We start from the raw sequence: 10821 nt of genomic DNA, 5'->3' as shown, positions 1-10821 counted from the left end.
ACACACACACACACACACACACACACACACACACACACACACACACACACATGGACATGAGCAGTTTGTTACTTCATCGCAAACAAAACTGAAAAGAATTGAAACTTTTATTTTGTTTCTGCTTCACAGAAGCTCATCCGTCGTCTTTCAGGTAACAAACATGACTTTATTCAAGCCAATATAAGAGCTTTAATTATTCTCTGTCTTTTGAACTAACCAGTCAGAATCAGATTTTAGAACAAGTTATTGTGCATATCATGCTTTTGCATTTTTCATGTGGTTAATTTTCTGTAAACTTTTAATTTCTTTGGAACAAAAGTGTATTACCCTCTTTTCTTTCTGATCATGACTTTACCATTTTCATCCATTAATCAAAAAACATTGCATATTGCCTGCTCAGTCAATTATAATATTGTGCGTTGTGGTCTTAATACCCATCTTTTAATATTTTTTCTTTTTACATTATTTTCAGATGTTGACATTGTTCCTCACCTGCCTGATATTGCAAGGGAGCTTAGATGGAAAAATGCAAGAACCCTAGCTCTCCGCACTGGGATAAGTTTGGTTACTACTGAATCTTATGAAATGGAGTATCGAAATGATGCTGAGGAGCGAACCGTACAGCTGCTGTTTAAGTGGGTGGAGAAGGAAGGCAAACAGGCCTCAAAGAAACTTATCGAAAACCTTGTGGATATGAAACAACAGAAAAAAGCGACACAGATCAGAGATATATTGTTAAAACATAGTTCACCATCAAACAATCCTGCAAGTAACTGCTGACATATATACACAATGAACTTGAAGGACTTTGAATTCTAAAGAAACAATCTTGCAAAGTTACCTCTTGATTTTCCATTCAGGTTGTGAAAGCTGATTTCGAGTTGCAATATATCTAAATTTGATTGTTTTTATTTTTCAGTGTTGTTTTTAATTTCATGATCATAATAATAATGCTCATTTTAAAAAATCCATGTGTCATAAGGGACAGATGAATGTCTTGCTACAGCTTCTATATTATGCAATAATATTTGATGAACCTGGAGTTTGTAAAAGCTTTGTTTTGGTTTTGGTTCCTTCCTTGCTTTTCATGGCTTATTTTTAGGTCTATTACGTAGCTGTTATCTAATGCTAATAAACATTTTTCAAACTTCAAAAGAGAAAACAACTGACAAAAAAACAACTAATAAAAATGTCCTCTTTCATTGGCCCTTTGGCTCGGTTTTGCACAACAAGATCTTTGTTTAAAGGAAATATATTAAAAACTATCACCACTTCCGTGCTTTTTAACATTATTAAACCCATCCATCCAGTAATTTCTGTTAATATAAACAGTGTGGTTGTGGTGTAAACAGGCTAAGAAGGGAATTCCAGGTGTGCAGCACTTCCAATTTTTCCTGCCTGAGAAGAACTGTGTTCCCACATGAGATATATAATCTCTCCAGTGACTTCTCGACCAAGGCTATTGCTGTTTACCAAAAACAAACTAAAATCTAAAACTGGAAATGAAAAAAAAGTTAACTAAAAATAAAAACTAGGCTTTTGAAAAATGTACTAAACATAATTTTGTGAACATGGAAAACGAACTAACATGTTTTTTAGTTTTATTGGGGGAAAAAAATCTTTTGAGTTCTTGTGTTTTTATATTATGGTTTATGTTTTGAGTCCTTTGTTGTACTATGTTTGTTATTTCCCTAGGTTTCAGTTATGGTTATCATAGGTTTAGTTCTTAGGTTTTGTAATACGGCTTCACTGTGTTCCATGTTGTGTCTACTGTGCCTTTCTGTACCATGTTTCAGGTTCCTATGTTCTGTCTCCACAGTTGCTGTTAAGTTTACATGTCTAGAGTTCAGTCAGTGTGTTTCCTGTTTTACTTTGAAGGTCCATGTCTCATGTCAGTGTTTCTAGTTTGCTTCCCTTGTCTCATCCAGCCTGATTACTCCCAGCTGTGACAAATAATAATTACTAGAGACTATAACTAATACAAAAACTGAGTAAAAATACCACCAACAGCTGACTGTGGAATATTTAGAAGTAAGGAAATTTCACAACTGGACATGTTGCACAGGTAGCATCCTATCACGGGTATTTACTGGAAAAAATTTATATACTGCAGTATTTTGTTTATAATAAAATGGAATGGTTGTATCTTTGTATTTCAGTTACTGCAAAAAAATTGTTGTGGTTGGTGTTGTTATTGGCGTCATCTGTCCAGTGGGTTATGTTGCAATCTGGAGAACTACCACCAGAGGGCACAAGACCTATGAAGAGTTCCTCAGTGCAGCACTGAAGGCTATGCAGCACCATAATGCAACAAGCTGTGATGTGCTGTGTATTCTGACGCCTTTCTGTCAGAACCAGTTGCAGTAACTTCTCTGTTGGATCTTAACACATAGGACCACTTTGCATCAGAGAAAAGCTTGACAAATGTAAGGCACTCAGCAGCTGAGGTAAACATGAAGAGAAAATAAAACTGGGACAAAAATTAACTCTATGATCTCTTAATCAGTCCCCCAGAACCAGGAGAACTTGCCTCTCTGTGTTTCTCTACGAGTTTGCTGTCGCTGATGAAGCAAAATGTAACTGCGCTGAGAGTTTTCTGAAAAGATTGCACGATGATGAATCATTACATGACAAACAAAGCATTTCCTGCTTTTTCATGTCAAACAGCTTCCAGACTTTGACCGCGCTCATTCAACAGAGCAATACTAAGAGCAATGGTGAAGTCTAAGGAACTCTGAGGAGATCTAAGGAGAACTGAAGATTTACACAAGTGGGGAAGATCTCATGGAGCCATTTCCAAATAACTGCACCTCACACCCAATCAGTGAGTGGCAGATGGCTTCCCCTCCATGAGACTCGATCTGCTGGAGATTTCCTCCTGTTAAAAGAGTTTTCCCTCCCCACTATAAGATTCATCCCATGATGTAGGTAGACATCTGACCACAACTTTCAACAAGCTCGGTGCACTTTCCTTTAAGAAAAAAAAGGTCATATACAGCTTTAATCTATGCTAATTGTAAGGAATAATGGTTTTACTGGGAGAAAACTTAAATAATAAAAAACAGAACTGAGAGAGACAATTTTGGTATCTAATCAGTACTTAAAGTAAATCTGCTTTAAAATGTAATAATTGATCTTGTGCGCCTGTGTGTGAGAATAGTTTTTGTCTGTTTCCATTATGAGCTCGATGTAGAAACATCGTAACTATAAATGTCATTTGATGCTACTAAGTATACATTTACACAGAGGCACGTCACAACTTCCACTAGTGGCCCAATCCAGGAACTCGCTGCAGTTACGTAATGCAATGCTGATTTCACTTGCATTTGGAAAAAGATGTTGCATTCACTGGAACTGGAACTTCACAGCTTCGGTGAACAACTGCCTATCAGATTCGGAGTGGTCACGTCTGTACCACAGGATTACTACTAATAGGCTTATTACTGTGTACTTTTGTGCCGTTTCCAAGGTAGACTGAGATTTGTATCCACGAACATGAAGCGCAGTTCATTTATTATTTTTTATATTGCCCATTATATAAATATATAGATCTTTTTAGTGTGCTCAATGACTGCAAACACACGCTTTCACATTTTAAGACTAAATATAACGGACTTAGTATTTGCAACTGTATAACACTTTGTAGCAAAAGCAGAAGAATCACTAAATAGGAAAAAATAATCAGATTCCTTTACACTAGAGCTGAATTTCACAATATAGCAGTATCTTGCAATGTAACATGGCTACGATTAAATGTTGTGAAGTTGATTTAAATTGCAATATTTTATATAAATATAAAATTTATTTAAGATGTATTTAAAATTCTGGATGACATTAAGAATTGTTGCACGTAATTTATGCTCGTCACATTTCATAAAAGTCCCTGCTGTTCTGGGTGATGAGAGGAAGCAGGGCGGTCCCTCTGTCTATGCATGGGTGGAGCGCGCAGTGAGGAAATGTCAGAAGGAAGCTGAGAAACGGTCCCCGCGCCACTTGTATGAGGCTGCTCTCACCGGATGACCCGAAAGATGAACTTTATGACCATGAACTCACCCAGAAACACCACATGGGTAGGTCTGCTAACTTTTTACAATAGCATTCGTCTTTTACGCGCACGTCTCCAAACTTGTTGATGGGACGACAGGAGCTCCAGGCTGCTAAGCGTGCAGTTATTTTACCAGATTACGCGAGGCACGTTTAAGCTGCTCTTTGTTGCTTTATGAAGCTCCACGCAGGATGAAACGGAGCAGCGTGTGGTAAACGACCGGCCTGTGAAGTGAGTGATGAGTGTGGAATAATGTTTTTTTAGTCTGTTTCCCTTTTTTAGTCCCTCTCTATTTTGTTGCTAAGACAACAGAGGAGGTGACCGCTCGTAGGGCTATTAAACACGTCACTGTGTCAGCACGCAGCTACGTCAGCGTGGGAGAGTCGCTGTTTAGTATTTTCCCCCCAAAAACACCAGGAGATAATTGGATGTAGGGTGGTGCAGCAACAGTGGTGGAAACATCTTTCATTCATTCCTGTGCGTATGAATCATTTTAAAGTAGGTTTCGTTTGAACGCAGGATATTTCATGTTGCTCCTAAATCAGAATATTTGCAAAAAACAAATCAAATCATATGTATATACGGTTATGTCTTTGCTTCATCATTTATACGCTTCTGTTTCGTATCTATATTTAGATGCTTTGGCATTTCATCTGCTGTTTATAAAAACCTCTAAGTTGCCACAGACTGCAGATTAAAAAAAAATGAAGCCTGCGTGGTTAAACCTTGCATAAAGTCATGCCTTTGAAAAACTACACCCTTACTCCTCCACAGGAATTAGGAGGGTAAGTAGCAGCCAGGTACTGCTATTCAAATAGGCATTATTAGTGGATAGTCTGTCAAGTGTCACCACCTCTATAAAAGCACAGGTTTGGCAGTTTGCTGGTCTGGAGTGTGTTAACAAAATGTCACAATCTGCCCAGCAGTGGACGTCCCAGCAAATTGAGGCCTCAGTTAGCATGTTAAATGTTTAAAATAAAAACGGAAAAATTATAGCTGGGTTTCCAGGAGAAAGCCTTGTCTCTCTTAAAAGAATATGGCGGTATGGCTTTGCAAAGTTACATTTGAACAATATCCTTTGGACAGATGAGACCAAAGTGGAGCTGTTTGGATATAATGTATAGCACCACAGTGTGAGAAAACCAAACACAGCATATCAACACAAAAACCTTATACTAATCTTTCAAGCACGGTGGTGAAGTGGTGATGATTTGGGTTGTTTGGCAGCCACAGAACTCCTCTGTATACCAAAGTATTAAAATTAAATTTGAGGCCATCGGTCTGACAGCTCAAGCTCGAGCCAAACTTGGAGGTGCAATAGGACAATGATCCCAAGTACAGGAGCAAATCTGTAACAGAATTGCTGAAAAAGAAAACCTTAACCTGATCAAAACACCATGGTGGGAACTTTAGAGAGCTATGCATAAACAAATGCCCACAAGTGTCATTACATCACGTGCTGCAAAAGATGGTTCTACAAGCTACTGAGTCATAGGGTGAACTTAGTTTTTATAGGAGTGCATAGAGTCCTATGAAGAATTTGTCTTTCACATGATTTTACATGATGGAAATAACTGCTCATGACCTTTTAAATAAATTAAGCATAAACATAAACTGGGACAAACTTCCTGTTGCCAGGATGACTAATAAAGGTGCCTAACTTCAGCTATGTCTGTAGAATTTCTTCTTAAATGCATGCGTGGCAGAGAAATATTTTTATGAAGCTGCACTGATTATCAGTGCAATTATATATTAAGTGCAGGTACTTTGTGAAATCTAATCGTTTATGAAATCTGCCCCTTTGCCATTTTTACCAACTTGAACTTGAACTAGAAATCTGAAATAAAGGGAATTAAAACCTTTCTTTTACCCTTCCTAAGATGAAAAAAACACAACACTGCTTTGATATTTTCACATGATGGTGTTTCATTGAGGAGTATGGGTACTTGATCCACCTCTGACAGTCTGTTCTTCTCTGACTTTCTGTAAACCCTCAGTTGCAAATACTTGAAAAGAGTCAGTCTCCAGTTATGTTTCTGTTATGTAGCAATCGCTACTCCAAAATGATTGAGAAGAGCTACGTCTCGAGGCTCTTGGCTGTCGCAGTGTTTGTTTGGGTGGTCTCATTAATGTAAGTCTTGGAAATCTTCCCAGTGAGTAAGTCATGGGAAGTTTCCCCCGGCTCTTTGGCCTCACATACTTCATTACCGCTGTCTTTTTAAAATCTTGAGTCTTGCAGAGAACAGTTCATCATCTCATGATGTTACGGTGAGATCACGATGCATACTTCCCTGTTCTTGTTTCACTTGTGTGCTAGAGGAAACCTCATTTTTGGCACCTTATATGACAAGATTTTATTCATGTCAGAGTTGACAGTTTCCGTTTTTCAGTCCGGCCAGCCGAGCACGGATGCTTCTTAATCTCCTACCCTTTAAACATCTGTAACACAATACTAAATAGTGAGTATAAGCATCACACAGGAGCAAATTCTGGTTTAAACTTGAAGCTTAAGAAAGACATTTATGTAATATCCTCTTTCTCCTTGTATATTGCATGTTGGTTATTTGTTGAAATCTAGGAAAGTAGATATGAAGTCAATGGAAACTGTTTTCTGTATTGTTTTACACTGATGCTGAATTGCGCAGCGTACAAACTTGGATTTTCTTTCTTTTAAGAAAGCAGCATTGTTTTGCTATATCTTCGATAAAAGGATATAAATGTCAACAGGCACAATGTGTGGTAACTAAATATGTTTATCGGAGGAGGGCAAAGTTATTCTCATGGGCTCGGTCTTCCTTCCTCCTGTGTTGCAAAGCCTGATACTGGACAAGTGCGTCACTCAGCGCACTTCTTCTATATTTAGAGGTACAGTCTGTGCTTCCCCTGGTGGGTGGAGAGCTTGATCAAAAATAACTGGATTTTGTATACAAATATGTCATGATTTTATACATCACCCCTACACCAGTGGTCCCCAACCTTTTTTGTGCCACGGTCCGGCCTTTAAGGTGTCACGGATAAATACAACAAAATAAAACCTGCACAGCTACCAAAAAAAGAACATTTATTCGTAATACACGGGAAAAGACCCAGGGAAACCGAGTTAATGATAAAAACAATAACAAAATAACGATGAAAACCACAAATTTCACATTTGAGACTCAACTCTCGTGGCCTGGTACCAAACGATTCATGGACCGGTATCAGTCCGTGGCCCGGGGGTTGGGGACCACTGGTTTAGGGCAGTGGTCCCCAACCTTTTTTGCGCCATGGACCGGTTTATGCCTGACAATATTTTCACGAACCGGCCTTTAATACAACAAAATAAAACTAGTACCGGTACCGAAAAAAAGAAGATTTATTCATAACACACGTGAAAAGACCCAGGAAAACCGAGTTAACGATAAAAACGATAACAAAATAACGCTGAAAACCGATAAAAACCCTGAAAACCATACATTTCACACCTGAGCCTCAACTCTCGTGGCCAGTACCAAACGATTAATGTCCGAGGCCCGGAGGTTGGGGACCGCTGCCCTAAACCATTTGTATCTGCTCTGACTGTATTTATGTTTCTATTTCAGGATCTGCTTGAATGTGCACGTTAGAAACGAGCTGAAGATGCAGGGGGCCATTGCACGGCTGTGCGTGGTGGTGGCTGCTGCCATATTAAACCATCCCTCGCTCTTTCCGCATGAAAACACCACACTCCCAGATCAGGATGAGGAGCTGATCGCTCGAATGCGGGAGCATGAGGCAAGACTGGAAATGGAGAAGGCTAAGTTGGAGAAAGAGCTTTCACAGATGGACTCAAAGCAGGAAGAGACCAGCTTGCAGGAAGGTTATAGTTGGTACTTCTGGAGCACGGTGTCTTTTATAATATTCTTCACCATCGAGATGTGCAGGGTGGATCTGGCTGATGGAGAAGTCCGGCAAGTTGAGGAGGAAGAGGTTTTTTCAGAGAGTGGTTCCATCAACCCCAGGATGATGGTACTGGATAAGGACATCCTGAGTAACTTCTGTGATAAATGCACCTACACTTCAGCACATGAAAACTGGAGGGTGAGGGAGTTTGTCGAGGGTTTTGCAGATGACTTGCTCGAGTCACTCAGGAGCGTGTGCAACAGGGACACAGACATGGAAGTCGGGGACTTTGTTGGCATTGGAAGCATGTTTGAGTCCTGGAAGTTTTGCAAACCGCTCACATGTGACCTCATCGTGCCTTTCTCACCTCCAGATCCGCACTCCTTTCAGTACCACCTGTGGTGCAGCTCCTCCAGTGACATAACTCCTGATATGCAGGGCTGTGGGAAGATAAAGGTGACCACACCTGGGGAGAATAGTGGGGGCTGTCTCTGTGGCTCTGCTAACCTCGGAGAGGACATGCTTTGTCTGCTGCATGGCAGAAATGACACACCCAAAGTCAGTCTCAGTCCTGATGAACTGCTGTGCTCCAGAGACACAAACTGCTTGGCGAAAGACCAAGTCATGAAGTGGTTTCAGATCTCTGTAACCAAAGCGTGGGGACGCATCTCTCACAAATATGACTTTGATGTTACCTTTCGCAGCCTGGATGCTGCCGGTGCTCTGAAGATCCGATTCCCGTCAGGAAAAATCATCGTAATGAACATCATTCCGGTGGTCCAGCTTGAGGATACAGATGCTTATTTTGTCTCGCACTTTCCATCGGATGTTGACAGCTTCCCAGACCCATACTGGCCCCTATCTGTTGCTGTCTACGAGAGGAATTTGCTGAAACATTTTTCTAAACGCCTACCAAAACATTCCTGTCATTTACACTGCCTCCAGATTGTTACTTTCTTACACAAAAAGCAATCAGGGCTAACTGGAAAAAGTGCCCTTACAAACTATCACTTAAAGACTGCTCTGTTGCACTTGTTGCTGAGTAAAAAGACCATCACGTGGAGCATTGAGAGTATGCAGCACAGGGTCCAGGACTTGCTCAGCTTTGTGCAGAGGAGCCTGCAGGAGAAAAGACTTAACCATGTCATGTTTGGCAACACTAAAGTGCCAGAAGAGGTCCAGGTTCCTGAGATGATTCGCAGAGCAGAGCCCATCAACCTGTTCAGGACACTGGTGCTGCAGAGGGAGCTTTATGCAGCAACAGTCAGGCATTTTCAGGAGATGCTGAGAAATGCACCTGTGCTCATACAGGAGTATACACCGTACTTATCAAATGGAGGTTTACATCACAGCCTGGATGAAAGTTTATAGGCACTCAGCAACTGAACTATTTTAGACACGTATATCAGACATATCGTTCAGTGATACTATAAGTAATGTTACTAACAAAAGGTGCACGCGCATCAGCTGATTCAGCTCTTGCTGGTAACTAAATTTGTAGTGGTTTTGCCGTAGCTGCTACTTACAAAACCTTTTTAAATAAAATATGGTCTACTGCTAACACCGATGCTAAAGGAGGAACTGGAAAATTTAGTGGAGAAACCCAGAAATATTATTTACAATCTTATTGTAATAAATGTTTAGATTGAAATAAAAACAAAAAACAGCACAGTCGTGAAGAAACACGTGCCAACACGACTCAGTACCATTAAAAACAGCAGCATCACTGCTCCACCTAGTGGTTGCAGAGTGTATCAACCAAAGTAAAGTAGTCACAAATAGAAGGCTGATATGTAGACTTGGTTTTATTGCAGCTGCTTTTTTTAAACATTTTCTTGAGAATACAGCTTACTGCTATCAGACGCTGAGGGAAAAACCTCAACATCTTAGTGGAGATGCCAGCAATACACACACTGTGACACTGGTGTCCCTCGGCTCCTGGATGCTACATTTTAGCAGGAGATCTTAACATAAATACCTCTCATATTATACGGAGCCACACAGGAATCTTTAACAAAACAGTGCACTGTCTGCTTTGTATAACTGTGTTTTATGTATCATTGTTACTGTTGCAGATCCGATGGCAGCTATTAAGGATTGTTATTCTTTATGTATCTTTTATTGCTTGTTAGAGCTTATTTTCTGAATTTTGCTTGTTATATTTTTACTGTGTGTGTCTCTAGGTTATTAAATGAGACCATAAAAGGGAAACAATGTATTGTTTTTATGTGTCTTAAAGCACAAATAGAAAAGACAAATTTGCTGTCATTTCATTGACAGTATTTTTATTTTTTATTGAAAAATCAGTCATAGTCACTAATGCAGTAACATTAAATGATGGCTGAAGGTTTTGTTCAGTACTCTAACTAATGACTTCCTACAGGCCGTAGTCAAAGTCTGGGTTTCCATCAAGGAAGGTCTTGAAGAAGGCCTTGTGGGCGTCTGGGCTGAACATGAGGGCTTTGACAGCCGAGTCCTGCAACATGAGTTCTGTCCACTTCTTCAGCTCAGGTGTGCCATCCAAAAACCTAATAAGACAAAGGGTAGAGCCAGTTAAATACAAGTAAATTTGAACACTCAATTTTTGTAATAGTTTCAGCAACTGAGTGAAAAGTAAATCCATTAGCTTCGGCACACGGTAATAAATATTCCGCTAAAGTCACTTTGTTACTCCGTTAAAGAGACAAACGAGAGGCATTTTTTCCAGGTGCAGAAGTGGATCAGTGAACTCGCCACAAAATCGGACATTTGACTGAGAGTGCACAATATCCTCAACACATTTCCATTTCTTTTTTTAATTTTTGAGTCGGCTCAGGCTTTAAAACTAGTTGCACAGCTGGTGAATGACCTCTTTTTGGTTTCAAAGAGACATGAGCAATACATGAGCAGTGTTGCTAACTATGGACACAGTGCTT

At 39.9% G+C, this 10821-nt stretch overlaps 3 protein-coding genes across 4 annotated transcripts in view; 2 read left to right on the top strand and 1 right to left on the bottom strand.

The window, feature by feature from the left end:
• Nucleotides 1–1844, top strand: part of fas (Fas cell surface death receptor) — a 4926-nt gene extending 3082 nt beyond the window's left edge. The window contains exons 8-9 of the mRNA XM_005727478.1: nucleotides 130–151; nucleotides 473–1844. Coding sequence (XP_005727535.1) covers nucleotides 130–151; nucleotides 473–780 — 330 coding nt within the window. The 3' untranslated portion in view covers nucleotides 781–1844. The remainder of the gene's footprint in view (nucleotides 1–129; nucleotides 152–472) is intronic.
• Nucleotides 1845–3917: 2073 nt separating this feature from the next.
• On the top strand, nucleotides 3918–10149 carry itprip (inositol 1,4,5-trisphosphate receptor interacting protein). Of its 2 annotated transcripts, none has more exons than XM_005727476.2 (2): nucleotides 3918–4070; nucleotides 7627–10149. In XM_005727476.2, the coding sequence occupies exon 2, from the start codon at nucleotides 7664–7666 to the stop codon at nucleotides 9275–9277; it is 1614 nt and encodes a 537-aa protein (XP_005727533.1). In that variant the 5' UTR covers nucleotides 3918–4070; nucleotides 7627–7663; the 3' UTR covers nucleotides 9278–10149. The 2 variants fall into 2 exon arrangements, with proteins under 2 accessions (XP_005727533.1, XP_005727534.1); XM_005727477.2 differs by lacking the exon at nucleotides 3918–4070 and adding an exon at nucleotides 6391–6504.
• Nucleotides 10150–10283: 134 nt separating this feature from the next.
• Nucleotides 10284–10821, bottom strand: part of LOC102211469 (glutathione S-transferase omega-1-like) — a 3846-nt gene continuing 3308 nt past the window's right edge. Inside the window, exon 6 of the mRNA XM_013909397.1 lies at nucleotides 10284–10434. Within this exon, the coding sequence (XP_013764851.1) occupies nucleotides 10284–10434 (151 nt within the window). The remainder of the gene's footprint in view (nucleotides 10435–10821) is intronic.

Source organism: Pundamilia nyererei, unplaced genomic scaffold (genome assembly GCF_000239375.1).
Source record: "Pundamilia nyererei isolate P.nyererei 1_Seehausen unplaced genomic scaffold, PunNye1.0 scaffold00024, whole genome shotgun sequence".
Classification (NCBI taxonomy): domain Eukaryota; kingdom Metazoa; phylum Chordata; class Actinopteri; order Cichliformes; family Cichlidae; genus Pundamilia; species Pundamilia nyererei.
This window is presented reverse-complemented; position numbering and strand designations above follow the sequence as displayed.

Excerpts from the sequence above, each read along its gene's own strand:
- itprip (XM_005727476.2), top strand. The coding sequence starts at position 7,664 with ATGCAGGGGGCCATTGCACGGCTGTGCGTGGTGGTGGCTGCTGCCATA.